General features: G+C 42.7%; 1 protein-coding gene across 3 annotated transcripts in view; it reads left to right on the forward strand.

The window, feature by feature from the left end:
• The window catches only part of NALCN (sodium leak channel, non-selective), a 213356-nt gene that overhangs the window by 83215 nt on the left and 107753 nt on the right, over nt 1-22388 (forward strand). For all 3 annotated transcript variants that reach the window (XM_070942958.1, XM_070942959.1, XM_070942960.1), the window contains exon 7: nt 22106-22248. In XM_070942958.1, coding sequence (XP_070799059.1) covers nt 22106-22248 — 143 coding nt within the window. The remainder of the gene's footprint in view (nt 1-22105; nt 22249-22388) is intronic.

Raw genomic sequence — 22388 nt, forward strand, 5'->3', positions numbered from 1 at the left:
GTTAGTGATAGGAGATTCACTTCTTAGGGAAACATAATCAGGCATCTGTGTACTGGACAGTCAATTTTTGGTGGTATACCTGGAACAAAAATTAAAGATGTGGCTGAGAACTTTACTAAAATAATCAAACCCACAGATTACTCACCCTTTCTTATCCTTCATGTGGGAACGAACAACAAAGACAATGAATCTGAAAATAATATCAAAAGACTAGAAGCAGCTTGGCAAGAAAGTTAAGGAGTTAGGAGCACAAGTGGTGTTTTCACCTGCATTTCCAACAAAAGGTCAACATCCAATGCGGGAACAGAAGATTTGAGAAATGAACCACTGGCTTAAGGATTGGTGTCACCAAAATAACGTCCGATTCTTAGACCATGGCCTGCATTACCTACATGAATGGCTTCTGTCAAGGGACAGGCTGCATCTCCCAAGAACTGGGAAGAATGTATTTGGAAAACGACTGGCAGAGTAAGACCACACTTGGAATACTGCATCCAGTTTTGGTCACTACAATATAAAAACGACGTTGAGACTCAGGAAAGAGTGCAGAAAAGAACAGCAAAGATAATTAGGGGGCTGAAGGCTAAAACATATGAAGAACATTTGCAGGAATTAGGTATGTCTAATCTAGTGAAAAGATGGGTTAGGGGCAACATGATAGCAGTGTTCCAATATTTGAACAGCTGCCACAAAAAAGATGGTATCCAAAGCATCAGAACGCAAGACAAGAAGCAATGGATGAAAATTATTCAAGGAGGGAAGCAACCTGAATTTAAGGAGAAATTTCCTGACAGCCTTGATAGTACAGGGGTTTAAGGCACCCTGTTATTAAGCTGGTTATTAAGAACAGCTGCCTGCAATTACTGCAGGGTTCGAATCTCGCCAAGGCTCAAGGTTGACTCAGCCTTCCATCCTTTCTAAGGTAGGTGAAATGAGGACCCAGTTTGTGGGGGCAATAAGCTGACTTTGTATAAATATACAAAAGTATGAAGGCTATTGCTTAACACATTGTAAGCCGCCCTGAGTCTTCGGAGAAGGGCGGCATATAAATCAAATTTAAAAAAAAACAGTGAAAACAATTAGCCAGCGGAACTGCTTGCCTTCAGAAGTTGTGGATGCTCCATCACTGGAGACTTTTAAGAGGAGACTGAACAGCCATTTGTCTGATCTCCTGCTTGAGCAGAGGGTTAGACTAGAAGACCTCGAATGTCCCTTCCAACTCTCTTATTCTGTTATTCTGTAAATGTTTATTAAAATAAAAACAAAGGGGCTTTTTCTGTTATGAAAACTACTTATAACCATTTTTTCCTACATTGTACAGCACTAGTTTTGTCTTGTCTCCCTCTGCCACTTGAAAAATGTTGGGGTTTTTTTTATTATTACATTCATTATTCTTTTTCTTCCGTTTTTAATCCCTTGAGTAGCGGGTGGTACAAAATAAGCAATTTATGGTTTGGAGCATTTTTCCTCTCTCTCCATGTAGCATATGTGCTGTGCACAGTAGTTAGAGAAAAATACCCTCATATTTTGCATTCCCTAGTATTCTATGTGAAAGACCCAGATGGTGCAGTATGAAAGGTGTGAGCAGTTCTTCAGTTCACTGAATACTTTTTTTTTGTAAACTGCCAGATTAGATATAATGCACAAAGGAATATTAGCATGAGCAAAATTTTATTGATTATTTTATCTCTTTATTGAAAGAAAACCTCTCCCATCCACAATCATATTTTCACCTCTTTTTACTCTATTTTTCCCCCAACTCCTGTTAAAATACTATTTTAAAAAAAGAAAGAATATACACTGACACAAAATATGAATGAGAATAAAAGTCCAGTGATAACTTGCACCATGTTGCTCAAACAATAAGAAAATAGAGGGAATAAAATACTGCAAATATTTGCATCTAATTTGGTAATTGGACAATAAATAAATAAAGGGTGGTATACAAATTTAAATAATAAATAAAATAAATAAATAAATAAATATTTTAACCTATGAATATTTGCATTTATTTCACAGGATTTTATTCATATTCAGTTAATGTAAAAACAACAATCAGCATGAATCAATGCAATAAGAATACTATAAATAACGTCTTGATACCATTAACACTTTCTCAAAGTAATAACATTGCATCTCCACCATGCCATTATCAAAATGCAGAATAACAGAATTGGAAGGGACCCTGGCAATTTTCTAGTCCAATCCCCTGCTCAAACAGAAGACCCTATACCAGTGATGGCTAACCTTTTTGCCGTTGCGTGCCAAAAGCGGGGGCATCACGGGGGGTTTGCATATGTCCGTGCCCACACCCATAATTCAATGCACCCCGCACATGTGCATGTGACCCCCCTCCCCGTGCTCCCCCCGCTTTTGAAACACGATGGTACGGTGGGCCCAGTAGACCTGTTTTTTGCCCTCCCCAGGCTCCAGAAGTTTTCTTGAAGCCTGGGGAGTATGAAAACGGCTTCCCCACCCTCCCGAGGCTGGAAACGACCCATTTCCTGACTTCTGGTGGCCCAGAAGGCCCATTTTTCACCCTCCCCATGCTCCAGAGGCTTTCTAGGAGCCTGGGGAGAGTGAAAACTGCCTTCCCCACCTCCCCGGAGGCCCTCCGGAGGCTGGAAACAGCCCGTTTCCTGATTTCTGGTGGGCTCAGAAGGGCAGAAAATCATGCGTGCTGGAGCTGAGCTTGCGTGCCCATAGATACAGCTCCGTGTGCCACAGGTGGCACGCGTGCCATTACGGCCCTATACCATTCCAGACAAATGGCTGTCCAGTCCCTTTTTAAAAACCTCCAGAGATAGAGCACCTGCAACTTTTGGAGGCAAGCTGTTTTACTGATTAATTGTTCTTGCTGTCAGGAAATTTATCCTTATTCTAGGTTGGATCTCTCTTTGATAAGTTTCCGTCTCTTACTTCTTGTCTGTCAGACCTGCCACAACTTAAACCTCTAAATAAAAATGATCCTTGACTCCATTTGCTGAGAAAGGTATAGTTTATTAGAGATCAATGTATGGCAGTAGTGCAAAGCCAGAACTGAAAATCGCATGCCAAAATCCCCAAATTCTATTTCCCCCCTCCCTTAACTGTCTCTCATTGCTCCTCCAAGTGCAACCAATTCAATTCAGACAAGATGGTTTCCTAACGGATAGTGTAAACATAGTTTGGTATGCAGCCCCCTCCTTCTTCCAGCTGGGTGACCTTGAGGCAGCATCTCGAGGAGATACAACACTTAATTTCATTTTCCCGAACCATTCCCCCCTTCATTACCCCTCCCCACAGTTCATGGCAGTCTGTCATCACATAGTAGTGAAGCATAAGCAAGCATAAAGTGGCAGCTGACATTATCCTGTATTCACGTGCTTTGGAAAATAGGTTGATCCCCTCTTCTCTGTGATATCCCCTCAAATATTCAAAGAATGCTATCATGTCACCCCTAGTCCTTTTCTTTGCTAGATTAGACGTACCCAATTCCTGCAACCGTTCATTATATGTTTTAGCCTCCAGCCTTCTAATCATCTTTGTTGCTCTTCTCTGCACTCTTTCTAGAGTCTTAACATCCTTTTTGTATCGTGGTATGGAACACAGTATTCTGGGTGTGGTCTTATCAAAGCAGTATAAAGCACTTACAAAAGATGTTGGAAAGCTGTGGCCCAAAACATCTGGAGGCATCTAATTGTCTACCCCAATGCAAATTAGATATAAATTTATTTTTAGAAATCATAAGAAGCTGTCATTGGTTGTGGGAAATTAATTAATATTGTGCTGTGCTGGAAACAGGGGTGAAATGCTACCAGTTTGCTCCGGTTCAGGGGAACCAGTAGTAAAAAATGTTTTAAAAGGTTTTTTAAAAAAGGTTCCGATAATCATAGCTGTGCTGCGCGATCATCGGAACCTTTTTTTTTTTACTTTTTTAAAGCATTTTTTTACTACCAGTTCGGGCGAATAGGTAGTAGAAAATGCTTTTAAAAGTTGGCCACGCCCACACAGTCACATGACACCCCCCACACATCAAGCCACGCCCACAGAACCGGTAGCAAAAAAAAATTTGCATTTCACCACTGGCTCTTTCCTTTCATGGCTCTTTTTAAATGTAGATTTTAAACTCTTTGGAGCAGTTGTTACAGGTACATCTTATTTTCCTTTCCAGACTCTAGATTAGCCTGAGGGAGCCTGGGATTTGCATTTATAAATCAATACATGTTGCCCTTTCCTTCCCACTGCCACATCATGTTCCAAATCAGAACCATTTTTTTAAGACCCACAAGCTACTTTGGAGATAGCATTATGTCAAGTTTGCCCTTTTAAGCAGTCCCCCACCCCCCACCCCCGGGCAAGCTTGACATGTTGAGGATGGCTTCTCTTAAAAAATGAAGATCCAGCAAGGATATTTCAGCTTTTCAACTGCTTGATGGTTGCAGTGTCTTTGATTCTCGGGTCTCTCTTCATTACTTGTAAGTAACAGCCTTGCTACACAGCTTATTTGGAAGCCCTGAACTTTCAAAGCCATGGTTAAACAAATAAGCTGTCTTACAGGAAAATGGAATGAGCTGTCATTTTTATTTTTATTTTATTTATATTTATATTTGTATTTTATTTATTATTTACTATTTATTTTTCACACTTAACTGCCCATCTCCCTCAAAGAAGGGTTCTGAGTGGTGTTTTGCATTTCTACTATCTGCTACTAAATTTACTTAGTGCTATGTATGTAGGACATGGTGGCTCAGTGGCTAAGAGGCTGAGCTTGTCGATCACCACATCGGTGGTTCGAATCCCTAATGCCGTGTAACGGAGTGAGTTCCCGTTACTTGTCCCAGCTTCTGCCAGCCTAGCAGTTCGAAAGCATGTAAAAAATGCAAGTAGAAAAATAGGGACCACCTTTGGTGGGAAGGTAACAGTGTTCCATGAGCCTTCAGCATTTAGTCATGCCGGCCACATGACCACGGAGACGTCTTTGGACAGCGCTGGCTCTTTGGCTTAGAAACGGAGATGAGCACCGCCCCCTAAAGTCGGGAACGACTAGTACTTATGTGCGAGGGGAACCTTTACCTTTACCTTTATGTAGCTTGAGACTATCTTGCAAGCCATCCCATTATAATGTACTAGACAACCCATGCCCCATTGGGTTATGGTTTCGGAGATATTTCCTTACCTAAGTAGAGAAACAGAATGATTAAGAATGGACAAATAAAGCACTGGGAGTAGAAGCAACTTCCTGCCAGTTTCCCCATTGAGTTTCCTTGTGGGAAGTTGGCAGGGAGCAACGTATTCCCTTCCTCTCGACCTCCCTCCCTTCCTTCCTAAAATTCCTGCCAGCTTTCTCATTTACTTTGCTAATGGAAAAGTCAATAGAGAAGCCAGCAGGAAGTTAAAAGTTCAAAGCCAGCAGGCACGTTAAGTGGCTACTATGGGTGGAAGAAGGTTTGTGTGGTTGTGCAAGAGGTGCCGCACAGGTCAGGAAGGGTACATGGGTACGCAAAAGATGCTGTGTGGGTTGGGAATGTGGTGTAGGTGGTGTAGGTTGGGAACAATACACAGGTGAATAAGGCTGTATGGGGGTCAGAACAGTGTGTGAGAGATGCTACATAAGTCAGAGAAGTTGCATAGGGCTGTGGTGCAGGTCGGAAACAGTACCTGGAAGTGCTTGGAAGTGTGCCATGCAGGTCAGCAATGGTGCACAGTGAGAGGAGTGGCATGGGTCAGGAAGGGCTCATAGGGATGCCCAAGAGATGGAGAGAGAAGAATAGGGGCAATGTAGATCAGGGAAGGTTTATGGAGGTGTGCAAGAAGTGCCACATGGATTGGGGAGAATGTGTGGGTGTGTAGAAGGTGCCACACAGAATCGGGGAAATGGGGTTGCGCAAGAGGTACTGCATGGGTAGGGAATTGTGCCTGGGGAGGGTGGGGCAAATTGGAGAGGGTGCATGGAGATACGCAAGAGAGGCCACATTAATCAGGGAATGTGCTTGAGCAGGCCAGATTGGGGAGAGTGTTTGGGGTGCGTAACAGAAGTCGCATGGGTTGGTGGAATGTGCAGGGGCTGCAGCACAAATCGGGGTCACATGAGGGGGTCATCATGGGTCTGGAAGGCTGTGTCAGGGTTTCTTCCTCCTTGTTTGACCCATCCTTCCTCTCTCTTTCCTTCCTTCCCTCTCTCCCGGCAGACAGGTAAGTGGCTACTGTTGTGTGGGTGAGGGAGCAAGAGATTGCAAGAATGGCTGGGAAACTGTCATGGAATATTCAAAATGAGCATTATGTGACTACAGCAGCAGACCTGAAGTAGCAGCCACAGCCCAGCAGCATTCAACCGGCTATAACTTACCCAAATTTTATTCCCTCAGAATTCATGGGTTCCAGATTTTGGATGCATTCTGTAAGTTTACCCCATTTGAGTACCTATAATGCACCATTTCACCCAATTAAAGTTAATTAGGTTATAGACTAGTTAAAGGATGTGCATTAGTTCCCATTAGCTGCAGCTGCTACTTCAGGTCTGCTGCTGTAGTCACATAATGCTCATTTTGAATATTCCATGACAGTTTCCCAGCCATTCTTGCAATCTCTTGCTCCCTCACCTATTGTCTGATAACAAATGGAAGCTTAGGAAAGTAATTGCAGGTATTAGGCTTAGCAAAGATGCAGGGGCAAGCTCTATGTAGAGCCATGGGTGTCAAACTCGATCACATCACAGGCCAGATCGTGACATATCGTGATCTTTTTTTGCCTTGCAGAGCTTGGGTGGGTGTGGCCTGTGCATGACATATCCGGCCCGCGGTCCGCCAGTTTGACAAGCCTGATTGTAGAGCCATGTCCAGTTTGAAATGGATCAAATGGAGGAAGAGTTTGTATTTTAAACTAAGTTCTGCCTCCGCAATGGTCACTGTGCTCTGTTGGTACACTTATCAAAAACAAAACTTCCGGAAGGAACAGATTTTATGGTGTATTTTATTGCTAGAATAGTCTTTGGTGTCTTATTTGGAGTCTGGTTTTTGCAGTTAAACATACTGCTTCATAAGAAAGAAGAAATTATAGACACATAGAGAGGAGAAATAGTCCTTGAAAGTGGACTCATTGTTCCTGAAGATCGATAAGGCAGGCGTCAGAAATCACCCCCTTGCCCTATCTTCTCTCATCCCAGTGTGTCTCATTATATCCTGTATATAAAAAACTGTGCAGCCCCAGCATAATTTCTAATAATAACATAAATGACATTTGGAAATCTCCATCAGCCATATGTCCTATGGCAGTAATGTGGATTCCTAGACCAGCCACTCTTTTCAGAACGATAGTGATTGTGTGCGTTGTCAGTTTTCTCTGAATGGAGTCCAAGTGTCATTTAAAACAGGTGCTTTGTAAAGGCGTACTTCTCACAAGTTAGGCATTATTGACTGTCTGGTGAAGAAGTTCCTTGGTTCTCTTTTACAGTACATTTTTTCCCAGAAGAAATTGGGAAAGAATGAAGAGCTCAACCAGTTATTTTCTTTCTTTAGAAGCTGGCATAGCTATTGTCTCCTATTTGCAGAAAGAACACAATCGCCACCTAGTGGGACTGATTTATTTATTTTATTTTATTTATTTTATATCAAATTCATATACCGCCCTTCTCCCTGAGGACTCAGGGCGGTGTACAGCCAAATAAAAACATAGACTACAAACATTAAAATACTATTAAAAAGTTATATATAAATTTGGCCCCGTAATTAAAAAACAATGACAAACCAATTAAAAACATTTAAAAGTGTTAAGCCAGCCCGGCTTGCCGAAAAAAGAAAGTTTTAAGGGCATGGCGGAAGGCACCGAGGTCTTGATGCACTTAAAATAGGCAGTTCTAGAGAAAAAGCTAACGTTTAAGAAAACTAGACAATTGTGTGATCAGTTAGGTCGTCCTTTGAGAGAAAGGTAGTTCAGCCTGATGTGATCAGAATCAATGTTAAATTTCAAGCTGACCATATTTTTTAATAGCATATTTTAGGTACTTTGATTAAAAAATGTTGTGACATAATGCGCAATTTGGACTAACTCGAGGGGACAAACAGACGAGTAGATGCGATGAGAGTTTTATTAGTATATAATAAAACTGTGCTGTGTATATTGAAGTCTTCGAAAACCAATTTTAAACTTTAAATGTTACTTTCAAAACAGGAATGTACTCACCTGGACTGCCATTTGTCAGAAATGGTGTAACACAGGGGTGGGTTCTACTTACCTTTACTACCGGTTCGCAACGGGATCGCTCATGCGCGCCTTGCTTCTGTGCATGCGCAGATCGCCGATGACAACATTTGGGGCAGTGGGCAGGGTCTCTCGCCGGTTTTACTACCGGTTCTTGCGAACCGGTCCAAACCGGGGGCAACCCACCACTGGTGTAACGTCTTCTGCTTTGGGTGTGTGGGTTGGAATAGAAGACCTACAAAGTCCTTTCAAACTCTGTTAATGTTAGATAATATAAAGATATGAACCGCACTGTGTCAACATGATTTATACATTTAATAGTAATTGGATTTATTCTGTATTATACCATCCCTACTCTGCAGGCATATATTGATATTTCCTAGGAAAACTAGGAAATCTATAAGTGTGACTTATAATTAATGCCCTTAGCTGCTGTTATGTCTAGCCCCATTTTCAGGCTACATCAAATTTGTGCCTCGTTTTATTCTTTTAATCACATGCAACAAGATTAGAATCGAGGAAATCCAAAGGAAGCAGCTAAAGTTACCTTTTATTGCCCTCATCCTAGTGAGGGGCATCCTTATTCAGGTTCTAGGATATGGGATATAGTCACTCATGTTGATATACTCAATATAGAATTATCACAGAAAATGAGGGGGGTCCTTGGTGCTGTTTGTGTATGTGTTATGATAGTGGGTTACAATTATCTAGCAGTAGCTGAGCTAGAGAACCAGTTTGTGCAATTGTTAAGCACATCAAATTGGATTATTCGATGTAGCATATGGCAAGTGGTAAAGATTAATGATAGATCAGAATTTACAGGTACTATGCTTTTTTGCATATAAATTTGATCATGTAATACTACCACAACCAAATAGTTGCAGAAGTTGTGAAGATTGTAATCAGACCCTGAAAATGTTGTCTTCTTAGGAATTACATAGCATCTCTTCTGTGGTGTAGGAAGTCCCCAGTTGTTCTGTCCCCAACCACACGCACACACACCAACAGACGTTCAAGAGTTAAAGACCAAACCAGCCGGCAAAATCCTTTTCCTTATGATAACGAACTTGGCAACAACCTAGTGGCTGCCTGCCAAGAGTTTATTATTTACGAAGAGGAGAGATAACTTCTCCCCAGTCCTGGTACATCAAAAAAAACAACTCAATAATTACGGAGTCAATCAAGTCCAGAGATAATCCAGCAAAGTCTATAGCAAAAAGTCCGGCAATGCAGAATGGCGTGGAAGCTTTCAGCTTTGTTCGTTACAAGGTTTGACTGGCCACCACTCTCCCTTTTATATCCTGTGGGGTGTGGTCCAGTGACTCAGCCTAATCTCGGGCACGCCTTTTCTTCTGTTGCGCGCGCTTATCTCTGCGACGCTGGCGTGGATCCAGCCAAGACTCATTACCCTCATCACTGTCCATCTCTGGCTGCATGGACGTGCTTGGCCCCGGCCCTATCTCTTGCCCTTCGGCGGACACCGAAGGCATTGCCAGAGAGGAGGTTCCTGGAGAGGGAGGCCTTGCCAACTCCTCTTCCTCACTCTCAGAGTCTGCATCTGTTGATAGCCCAGGCTCAGGCAACGGAGCCACAACACCAGCTGAGGGTTTGTTCAATTTTCTTGTGCATCAAGTATACACAGAGAGATGGCTCACTGCCCATTCTTAAATATTCAAACAACTGGGATCCTCAAGCCAAAGTGATATTGTCATAATCCTATTGGGTTGAAACAGAAAATGTTCTTTGATGTAAGCAAAGATCCTTTGTAGTTCCATCCAAAAATGAAAACCCAGAACAGCTTCAGGCATTATCAGCAGAGAGAATAACCACAATAGCCAAATAGCCAAATGTTACTATACAAATAACATGGAGTGGTTTTGTAACCAGTAAGTTGTACAGACTGAGTAAGGTTGAATGTCCCAGCAAAGAGGTTATTTTGAGAAAGAGGGAAATGTCAGGAAGTTGGTTTGTACCAGAAGTTGTAGTTACCCATGACTGGGGAAATAATATGTTAAAATTATTTTTGTCAAAACTAATTCTAATGAAAACAGTCAATTGATATTGGTTTCATTGTCTGCTCATAAATGAATACCCTAAATTCAGGTTTAATTTTTCACACAGCCATTGCAGCATCTCCATGATCACATGATCAAAATTCAAACACTTGGAAACTGACTCATATTTATGACGGTTGCAGTGTTTGGAGGTCATGTGATCAATTTGCAACCTTCTGACAAGCAAGGTCAATGGGGAAGCCAGATTCACTTAACAACTGTGACAAGAAAGGTCATAAAATGAGGCAAAATTCACTTAACAATTCCCTCACTTAACAACAGAAATTTGGGGTTCAGTTGTGGCCATCAAAGTCAAAGACTACCTATATAGATGTCTCTTTCGGGGGCTGGCGACGATGGCGCAGTGGCGGCGGCGATGGCGGTTGCTGTGGAGGCTAGCTGGCGGTCAGACGGTGCTGAGGACCCCTCCCCCCTTAGAATAGGAGCTGGGGGGGTCAACAAACCAACAGGACTGGGAGACCTGCAACCACGGTTGGGGCGGAAAAGACCCGGAGCGATCTTCTGGGCCTTGGGAGGCCTCAATTTGTGGTTGTGCGGGGGGCTTGGGGCTCGAGAAAACTGCCCCATTTCTGCCCCATTTCTCTCTCCTCCAGCGTTCCCCTTTAGAACTGGGCCCACCTGGACCAACTGTCAGCCTGTGGGACTCATTGGCGCTATGCTCTATTACTATTCTGAACCCCCCTGATTCTGGAGAGGGCTATTTCCACCTGAATGGGAGACTGGTACGTGGCTGCATCCCTGGGGGCTGAACCGGGAGGCTTTTTACATATATGCACTTTACCAGCGAGGGGACTTTACCAGTGAGGGGACTTTACCATCGGTCTTTACCACCGGACAAACCGCCGTGAGAGGGCAATTTTTGGACCTGACCCCCGGACGCTGTCTATATGCATCGGTTCATTGCTACCACCTCACCACAAGAGGGGGCTGTCCAGCTGACCTAACCACCGTGAGAGGGTGGTTGGATCTATTTCCCCCTTGGAACTGTGGTCGTCTTGGCTTTGGACTATGTCCTCTGTTGTGAGGGGACAGGGGACTTGGTCCTGTAAATACGTCTCTGAGATCCCCCATTCCTTTGTCTTCTCCTCGGTCCTTTATATATACCCTCAGGATATGGTCGTGTCACCCATTTTGATCAATGTACTCAGCAGCGGAGCTTCTTGGTCTGCGAGACTCCCCCCTCTCGCAGGCTTGGCCCTCCATTCTATCAAGGGCCTACCTCGATGACGGGCTCTGGAGTCCCGAGAGGTGGCATGCCGCAAAGAGGGGGCTGTGGGGTTTTTTAAAATTGTCCTTGTCTAAATTTTTAAGGGGTTCGGGGAGGGGGGAGGGGGGGTGGGATTGGAATTATGGTTGTGGGTTTGGGGGATAACCCACTAGGGGGAGAGTCGGGCTTGGCAGGACGTTCAGCGGGGGTGGTGGGGGATCCGGAGGGGGTCGAGCTGGTCCAGACGGTGTTTTTACCATCGGTACTGTGTGTGGGAGAGGTAGATATGGCAGGAGCAGGGGGCCATATCATGTTAAGGGAGCACGCACCCGCTGTCTTCAAGCGGTAGGGTGCTCCGGCCCCCAAGGCTCCACCCGTTCTCCAGGTAGTACAGACCTTCAGGGCCCGGGCCTTCACCTGATGTTGTGCAATGCCAGGTCCGTAGTAAATAAAGCCCCCCTCATCTGTGATCTTGTTTACGAGGGGGGGAGCGGACCTGGCGGGTATTATGGAGACCTGGTTGGGCCCAGAGGGAGGGGTCCCTCTGGCAGAAATGTGCCCACCAGGTTTCCACGCATTCCATCAGCCAAGATCACAGGGGAGGGGGGGGGGAGTAGCGGTTATTATTAGAGAAGGCCTTAGGCCGAGGGAGACCACTGTACCTCAGACAGCTGGTTGTGAATCCCTCCTTGTGAAGTGGGGCCACGGGGTTCAGATGGGTTTGCTGATCACGTACCTGGCTCCCTGCCACATGGCGGCAGCCCTGCCCGAGCTACTCAACGTTATTGCCACGGTGGCGGTTGATACCCCCAGACTTATGGTCATGGGGGATTTCAACCTGCCATCCGTGGGTGAGGCGTCTGAGGTGGCTCGGGAGTTCATGGCTTCCATGATGGCCATGGACCTGACCCAACTAATTCATGGCCCTACGCACACTGGGGGAAACACACTGGACTTGGTTTTTGTCTCTGGACAGTGGTTGAGTGATCTCGAGATAGGGGATATAGTCATCGAGCCCTAGTCATTGTCAGATCACTCGCTCCTTCACCTTGACCTTCGAACCGCGGCACCCCGCTGCAGGGAGGCAGAACCGGTAAGATGGTACCCGCCCCAGGCGCCTGATGGAACCTGATAGGTTCCAGATGGAACTTGGGCCAATCCCGGAGGTTCTGGCTCACGCCTTGTCTGGGGACCTAGTGGCCGCCTGAGATAGGGCGGCTGCTGGAGCCCTGGACCAAGTCGTGCCTTTGAGGCCTCTGACCCGGCGCCGATCTCGCCTGGCTCCTTGGTTTACCGAGGAGCTGAGGGAGATGAAGCGCTGGAAAAGATGCCTAGAGAGCTGCTGGAGGGCTAGTCTTTCTGAATCTGACTGAACACTGGTAAGATCTCATATTAGGAGTTACCTAGTGGCGATAAAAGCAGCAAAATGTTCTCATTTTACTGCTCTTATTGCGTCATCAGATAATCGCCCGGCCGCCCTGTTTAGGGTGACCCGCTCCCTGCTCCACCAGGAAGCGCGGGAGGACCCCTTGGAGGGAAGAGCCAAGGATTTTGTTCAGTATCTGTATGACAAAATCACTCAGATTCGGGCAGGTCTGGACTCTGATGGGATAGATCCAGCGAGGGTGACGGAGGCAGGTCTTGAGACTGTTATCTGGGATGGGTTTGATCCTGTGATCCCAGATGACGTGGACAGGATTCTGGGTAGATTGAACGCGACCACATGTTTGTTGGACCCGTGCCCCTCCTGGTTAGTGCTGGCTTCCCGGGAGGTGACGCGAAGCTGGCTCCAGGGGATTATAAATGCTTCGTTGGGTGAGGGTGTCTTCCCCGCCGCCCTGAAAGAGGCGGTGGTAAGGCCCCTCCTCAAGAAGCCTTCCCTGGACCCGGCAGTATTGGCTAATTATCGTCCAGTCTCCAACCTTTGCTTCGTTGCGAAGGTTGTTGAGAGTATGGTTGCGCGACAGCTTCCCCAGTACCTGGATGAAGCGTCATATCTAGATCCGTTCCAGTCGGGCTTCAGGCCTGGGTACAGCACGGAAACGGCATTGGTCGCGTTGGTTGATGATCTCTGGAGGGCTCGGGACAGGGGTTGTTCCTCTGTCCTGGTCCTGTTAGACCTCTCAGTGGCTTTTGATACCATCGACCATGGTATCATGCTGCACCGGCTGGAAGGGTTGGGGGTGGGAGGCACCGTTTTAGGGTGGTTCTCCTCCTTTCTCTCTTACCGGTCGCAGTCTGTGTTGACAGGGGGGCAGAGATCGACCCCAAGGCCCCTTATATGCGGGGTGCCACAGGGATCGGTTCTCTTGCCCCTTTTGTTCAACATTTATGTAAAGCCACTGGGCGAGATCATCCGTGGTTTCGGGGTGAAGTACCATCTGTATGCTGACGACACCCAGCTGTACATCTCCACCCCGGACCACCCCAATGATGCCCCTGAAGTGATGTCCCAGTGCCTGGAGGCTGTACGGATCTGGATGGGGAGAAATGGGCTCAGGCTCAACCCATCCAAGACCGAGTGGCTGTGGTTTCCAACGTCCCGATATAGTCAGCTGGCGCCATCGCTGGCTATTGGGGGCGAATCATTGGCCCCCACGGAAAGGGTTCGTAACTTGGGTGTCCTCCTGGATTCACAGCTTTCTTTAGAAGAGCACTTGATGGCCGTGACCGGGAGGATTTTTCATCAGGTTCACCTGATTCGCCAGTTGCGTCCCTTTCTAGATCGGGACTCGTTATGCACAGTCACTCATGCCCTCGTCACCTCTCGTCTGGACTATTGTAACTCTCTCTACATGGGGCTCCCCTTGAGGTGCACCCGGAGGCTCCAACTGGCGCAGAGTGCGGCTGCGCGGGTGGTTATGGGAGCAACGTGGAGCTCCCATGTAACACCTCTCCTGCGCGAGCTGCACTGGCTCCCGGTGGTCTTCCGGGTGCGCCTCAAGGTTCTGGTTACCTTTAAAGCGTTCCATGGCTTAGGACCTGGTTACTTACGGGACCGCCTACTACCATCAATAGCCTCCCACCGACCAGTACGCTCCCACAGAGAGGGGCTCCTCCAGGTGCCGTCAGCCAAACAATGTTGGCTGTCGGCCCCTAGGGGGAGAGCCTTCTCTGTGGGGGCACCGACGATCTGGAATGAGCTCCCCCCAGAGATACGGAGGATTCCGGATCTGCGTACCTTCCGCCGCGAGCTGAAGACTCTTTTATTTCATCAAGCTGGCCTCGCCTAAATCTTCTCCCTTTTAAGTGTAAATTTTAAATTTTTACTATATTTTAAAATATGGGTATTTTAAATTATGGGTATTAATTCAGCCAAATTTATTTAATTCATTTTATTCAATTTTAAATTTTCTATATCTGTGTGTTTTATTTCATGGCTGTGCACCACCCTGAGTCCTTCGGGAGTAGGGCGGTATAGAAATTCAATAAAAACTAAAAAAACTAAAACTAAATTTTCACTGATGAATGCCTAAAATAATTTTCAATTAAGATAACAGCAGTCTTTTTGTGCTTATTTTATATTTCCTTTCTTAAGTCTAGCTGAAGATGGGCTTTATTTTCCATAAGTTATTGCTGAGCACATTGTAAACCGCCCTGAGTCTTCGGAGAAGGGCGGCATATAAATCAAATTAAAAAAAAAAAAAAAGTATGTTTAAATTTTGTTCCATGAAAGCAAATCAACCATTTCAAAAACAGCCACGCTTGTTGTGAGTCCATCATTTATGCACTCCAGGTAGACATGTTAGTTGTATCTAAAACAGTCTTTGAGACAATTGTGACGTGAATCTTGATATTAAAGACAACACTCTTAGATCTTATAATCAGAGGTGGGTGGCACATGAATTAACAACCGGTTCACCCAGCACAGAAAATGTGAGTGTGCGCAGCTTGCACGCATGTGCGCGGCTTAAAAAATATGTCTAAATAGGATGGCATAGCACCGGGGCGGATGGGCGGGGGCGGGCCCACCCCCACCCGCAGGCCGCAATTATCAGTTCGTTTGAACCAGCAGCAGCCCACCATTGCTTATAATGAATTACCTGAATAGACTTAGTTTCTAAGTCTATCCTTGTAATATGCTCTGTGGTTAGTGGTAAGTAGTGGTGTTAGGTTGGAAATGGAAGTCACAACAATGCCTCTTGTAACTGTGAACTACTGTTAGAAATTCTCCTCTGAAGAAAGATTGTCTGAAATGTGTTTAACTTGGAGTAAATTTCATTGAAGGATCTTTGTATCTTGTCGTATAGATCTATCAATCAAAACCTGTGAATAGAATTGATAAGGATGAGATTCAAATTACTAATGATGTCTCTCTGAGCTGTTTTGTATTGATGTCATGCAGTATTTCAGCTAGATAAAATTAGATGACAACTAAGAGCGTTTTGTTGTATTTCTCTGTGTTGTCCCACAGTACATTATTTTTTATTTTGATCCTGTTTTATCTTCTTTTTCACTTTGATGAGCCAGTTGGATAACACTTAGTTTAATTCCTTAAGTAAGGATACATAATACAAATATAAACATGTTTTGAATCTCCATAGGCATTTAAATATAAACGTGGTTTATATTTCAGCTCTACACTAAACGTTTCAAGAATTCTTGCCGTTTTGAGAAATGAGAAATAGGAATAAGCCTCTCGTTCTTTTACTTTCACCACAGATTCACAAATTGTAGATGGTGTGACAATGTATGCCAATTGCTACTAGATACCCAACTTGCAAGAAAATTGGCCAGAGGGGTGAAGTATTTTTGAAAATTACATAGCACAAAATTGAAGCACTGCTTGAATCTGATCAGAATTAAGCTCCTCCCTGTTGAACAGTGTTTTAGCTTGTTAAATTAACCTCCCAAGGTGCTCAGCCAACACACATTGAGAGAGGAAAGAAAAATGATCTCCCACAAATGTTCTTTTCATGAACACTTACGTTAGCAATTACCAGCAGAACAGCCACTCAAGGGCAGATCAGGCAATATGAAAAATTGTACACTTGCTGCTATATATTTGGTGTTTTGTTTATTATTATTATGAAGCCATTGTTCTTTTTTTGTTGTCGCTCAGATGGCAAATTTGCCTGTGCTGGTATTTAAGGCAAAGAATAAATATATAAATCCAGTTTTTCAACTCTTTATATAACAGCATTATGGATTCCTTCTACAGTTTTCTTTTTTGGTTGCTACAAGTAACATTTTATGTGGCATTTGGATTTTCCTAAATGTGTGGGATAAGGGAATTTTGAGCTACTTGACTAGTCTGGCTTGGTGCCCTGCTATATGATTCTGCCTCAAATTAAGTACTTCCATCTCATTGGTGAAGCTTGAAATTCATTGGTGTACTTAACTATTATTGATTCATTTACTTACTCATGGAAAAGAGCTATAATCCATTAAATCTATCTTTTTGACTTCTCCCACCACTGCCGCATTTTTTTAGGAATGTGATACTCATATTGCTATGTTAGTTTCTTAAGTGTCACTATCAATACTAGAACATTAATGGTAATTTTGTATAGATACCTAACTGAATTTATTTATGCTGTTGGTTGCGTCATTTTTGCATGTACAACCTCAACACACTAGCAACATTAGTATACAACAGACTTTCTTAACTGAGGTTCTTAGAACCCTAGGGCTTTATAAGAGGTCATTACGGGTTCTGTGAGTAACTGTGTTGTTTTTTTTAAAGAAACTTTCTTTTAAAAAAAGCAGTGTGCCATGCAATGCCAGTGCTTGGAGTAGTGAAATCAGTAGGCTGATTTCAGGAAGATGGAGTTAATTATAGATTTAGCAAAGCTTCTCTGTATTTTCTAGCCTCCAACAGTGCTAAAGAATCCTTAATAGAAGTAGCAGTAACCCTTGTTTATATCTGAAAATGACTTTCCTATCAGTACAGGACATTAATTTAAATGCAGAAAAAAAACCAACTGCCCTCCACTCCCCCTCCCTTCCTTCCTTCCTTCCTTCCTTCCTTCCTCCCTCCCTCCCTCCCTCCCTCCCTCCCCCTACATACACCATATATCTATATGTCTGTCCGTCTATATTTATCTATCTATAAATGTAACTATGTATCTGTATACTATATAGGTGTGTGTGTGTGTGTGTGTGTGTGCGTGTGTGTGTGAGAGGGAGAGAGAGGGAGAGAGAGAGAGAGAGAGATGGAGGTGTGGTATTCAGCAGGTTCTGACCAGTTCTGGAGAACTGGTAGCGGAAATTTTGAGTAGCTCGGAAAACCAGTAAATACCACCTCTCCCCCACTGACTGGCCCCGCCCCCATCTATTCTCTTACTCCTGAGTCCCAACTGATCAGGAGGAAATGGGGATTTTGCAGTAACCTTCCACTGGAGTGGGGTGGGAATGGAGATTTTACAGTATCCTTCCCCTGCCACGCCCACCAAGCCACGCCCACAGAACCGGTAGTAAAAAAATTTGAATCCCACCACTGGTGTGTGTGTGTGTGTGTGTGTGTGTGTGTGTGTGTTTGTGTGTGTAATCACTCACCACATTTTTGCTTCTTCTTTTTTTGTAATGTAACAGCTGTTGAATTTCATCTCAGAGGAGAATTGCAGGCCTCAGTAAAGTCCCTCCTGATTTCTCTGACATCATAATTAAAACCTTGACACTTCAAGTCTGCCTACATATCCAGAAATAAAACCTCCCATAATTAATTATGCTTATATAATATGATAGTCCTGTGGCATAGTTGAGGGACGTACATCCCATCGTCGGGATTCCAAGCAAAAAAAAGATGGACAGATTGCAATATATAAGGTGTTATCTCCCCTTCACCATCGGTATTTGTCAGATGTTTGCTTCTGTTTTAGCACGAATCAGTTTCCCTAAGGAGATACAAGGGCAGAATGAAAATAAAAGAGAAAGCAGAAAGTCTTAATTTACAAGTAATCCTGCTTCAAAACAGCGAATGCTGTTTTGCAAATGTCAACATTAAATATATATATATTTTCCAGAATGTCAGAATAGTCTGTTTTAGATGCTTTTGATTTGACATTCTGATATGTAAGCGATTCAGCCCCTCAAGCAAATTGTTTTTTAAATATCCCAGCAACTCAGATTATATATCTCATTCTGAAGTGTTCATTCATGTTCCGAATGTCAATCTAATGACATTTATTTTTAGCAGAATTTTAAAGAGGCTGGTGGTATCACAGGGAAAAAAAACCCTTATGTGTTAATTTGTAGGCAGAAAGTTACACAGCGCAATATAATTGAAAAGAAATACTGGAAAAGATGCTTCTTAGACTGTAGCTTCCAGATGCAATTAAAAAAACATACATTAATATGGTAATCACAGTCTAATAAATATGGCATATTACATGGGTTGTCTTTAAAATGCTTTAAAGGCATTTTAAGCCATTTCTGTGTTCAGTTCAAAGAGTTGGCAGGCAGTTTATCAATCATCTAAGAAAGACTTGAGTTCTTTTGGAAAAGCATGTACGATTTGCCACTTTTTAAACCAGAAATAGTTTATTTTCCCTATACAAATTTCCCCAAACTAAAAGAGAATACAAATAGTCAATACATTTATGCCTTAGATGAGGGTCGTTGCCTACAACTAAATGTAGAGATTGTGGGTGTTATGGAACATGGGAGTGGCTGGTGATGAGCAAGGATGCACCTTTTGCCTTTTTTAAACTTGTATTTAATTGTAACTTTCTTTTTTCCCTTGGTTGTATTTAAGCTTTTGTAACACTTTTTATCTTTTTATTGTAAACAGAGTCTCTTAGTTGAGATGGGCAGTGTAGAAATGTGATAAATAAAAAAATGAAAGAAAACTCTACAGCTAAGGCTGAATCATGCTGTTTATTTATATTATATTGAGCTGTGATGGCGCAGTGGTTAGAATGCAGTACTGTAGGCTACATCTGCTGATTGCCAGCTGCCAGAAATTTGGCAGTTCGAATCTCACTGGCTTAAGCTTGACTCAGCCTTCCATCCATCTGAGGTCGGTAAAATGAGGAGCCAGCTTGTTGGGGGCAATATGATCAGCTGATTCTGTAAACTGCTTAGAGGAGGCTGTAAAGCACTGTGAAGCGGTATATAAGTCTAAATGCTATTGCTGTTGTAGAAAAACTGGATGGATAAAATGAGTGTATTGTGTACAACAGTTGAATTCATTACTCGAAGAATAAGATGCAACTTAAGTATATGGCAAATCAAAGAGGCATTGGTTTAATGCATGGGTGTTGCCGTCACGTGATGTATCGTGACGTTTTCCCCCTTCGCAGAGCTGGGGTGGGTGTGGCCTGCGCATGACGCATCTGGCCCGCGGGCTGCCAATTTGACATCCCTGGTACTAATGTTTCAGAGAAGGAGGATAACATTGGGTATGTATTTTTCAGTTGCTTCCCGTCCACTTTGAATCATAGACCTCCTTTGCCTTATATAGAGTATAGAATTATTGAAGAAATCCACATTGTTATGTGAAATATTCTGAATTAACGTATAGTGGAGTTATGATGTTATTAAAGTAAAACTATTAGCTCATTTTTTTACAGAATAAAAAATAAAACAAATAGTCATTAAACCTTTGCGATAGCAGAACAAAAAGCATCAGGTTAATTGTGCCCAGCTAGACAGCTACACTTAGTCATATTTGACTAGTTTTGAAACATTCAGAAGAATCGGGCCTGGTTAATACTTGGATGAAAAATCACCAGACAATATTAATTATCTCATTTGGACTGTATAGTTTTTTTAAAAACTCCAGAGAAAATGGAATGCATTTCCATATCCTTGCAGATAAAACTTCATGGACATACAGCTTCATCTTTTTTACACTTTACATTTTTTTCCCTCTTAAATTATTTCTCCTTTCCTTTGCTTTTCATACTTAAACTTAATAACTGCCTTAATTTTAGAATGTCAGAACTGGTGTTTTCTTTGGGAATGCAAGCAAGCAGGAGAGAAACAAAGAGCAATTATTATTATCTCTCTTATTCATTAAACATGAAACTCAGTCAACTGAACATTTAAAAATGTGTCACAAATACAATTGACTGGTGCTAATGGTTGATACAGGTTGCTGCCAACATCCTAGGTATCAACCAAGTATCTTCTTAAAATATATGATGTTTCAAGTAGCACAGTTTTTTGCAATTCCGCTGGTGTTATTGCAGGAAGCTGTAATTTCTTGATGTGTTTTGTAAAATTCTTGGACATGGTACTAAGTGCCCCGATGACAATGGGTATCACTGTTACATGTTTCATCCACAGCCATGTAGTTTTGATGGCCAGGTCGCGATATTTCGTGATTTTTTCCAGTTCTTTTTCTTCGATTCTGGCATCTCCTGGTATAGTGATATCAATAAACTCTACACTTCGGCCCTCAACAACCATGATATTTGGCATGTTATGTTCCAAATGATGATCCGTCTTTATTTGAAAGTCCCACAAGATATTCACTGTCTCAGTTGTTGTTGTTGTTGTTATTGTTGTTGTTGTTGTTGTTGTTGTTATTATTATTTATTGGTTAATCTTTAGTGAGATTCACAGCCTTTGAGGCTGGTTAATAGCTCAGCAGCTCGAGTCCTAACCAAGGACCTAAGAACTGTTAAGGTATCGTCGGAGGATGTAAGCTGTTCCGAGTAAGGTGGTTTTTTGTAGAGTCAAAATGTTCAAGTCCGGCAAATTTAGAATTTCTAAATAGCGGGGTAGCCCTTTGGGTATTGCTCTGAGGGCTCCAATTACAATCGGGACAACACACGATTTCTTTTTCCACAGTTGCTCAACTTCAATTTGTAAGCCCCGGTACTTTGTGATTTTTATTTTTTATTATTATTATTATTATTATTATTATTATTATTATTATTATTATTGCTTTAATCTTCAATTCGATTCACAGTCTGGGACTGGTAAAAACTTAACAGTTCAAGTCCTAACCAATGACCTGAGAACTGTTAAGGTAATGTCTGAGTATGTAGGCAGAATTTCAGAATTTATTATTATGGTTAATCTTCAATTTGATTCACAGTCTGGAGCTGGTAAAAATGTAACAGTTCAAGTCATAAGGACCTAAGAGCTGTTAAGGTAGCATCTGAATAGACAGGCAGTTCCGAGTAGGGTGGGTTTTTTTGCCAACTCAGGATATTCAGGTCTAATAAATTCAAAATTTCCATGTATTTGGGCAGTCCTTTGGGTATTGCTCCAAGGGATCCTATAACTATTAGTACAACCATTGGTTTCTTCTCTGTAATCATTCAACTTCAATTGGCAAACCATATTGTTATTTTTTCTAGCTGTTTCTAGAATTTTTATATTATTATTATTATTATTATTATTATTATTATTATTATTATTATTATTATTATTATTCATGCTTAAATGCCCGAATTGTAGAAAAAGACAAATGAGTATAAATAACAACCATTTTTAATTCAGCGTACCCGCAGATATTTTAATATAATATCAGATAATTTAATATATCCATAAAATCACATAGTGACAATTGTTCTTGCACACCAGATGAAAGCTTATCAAAAGAATTGAAGAAGGAAAATGCATTCGCTTTTCTGGGGCACAGAAATGTGTTTCATAAATAGGCAAATGATGTTAAGGGGAGATGATGCTTATTTTTAAATGATTCATTTAATTTGCATAGAACATTTTTTTTCCCTTTTATCATTTACAGGAACAAGCATATTTACTGTTTATGAAGCTGCATCCCAGGAAGGTTGGGTCTTTCTGATGTACCGAGCAATCGACAGTTTTCCCCGATGGCGCTCTTATTTCTATTTCATCACCTTAATTTTTTTCCTTGCCTGGCTTGTTAAGGTACATAAACAAGAACCTTATAAAAATGGTAATAAGGGGAAACAGAAGAAAGGTTCAGATTAGAAAGCAATCTGAATAATGACATAAAAGATGCTCTGGCATGAATTCAGGTGTGCATTGGCCACACTGCTATCCTGAAA

The sequence above is a fragment of the Pituophis catenifer genome, unplaced genomic scaffold (genome assembly GCF_029215685.1).
Source record: "Pituophis catenifer annectens isolate HBS135680 unplaced genomic scaffold, rPitCat1.0.hap2 SCAF_4, whole genome shotgun sequence".
In the NCBI taxonomy this organism is placed as follows: Eukaryota; Metazoa; Chordata; class Lepidosauria; order Squamata; family Colubridae; genus Pituophis; species Pituophis catenifer.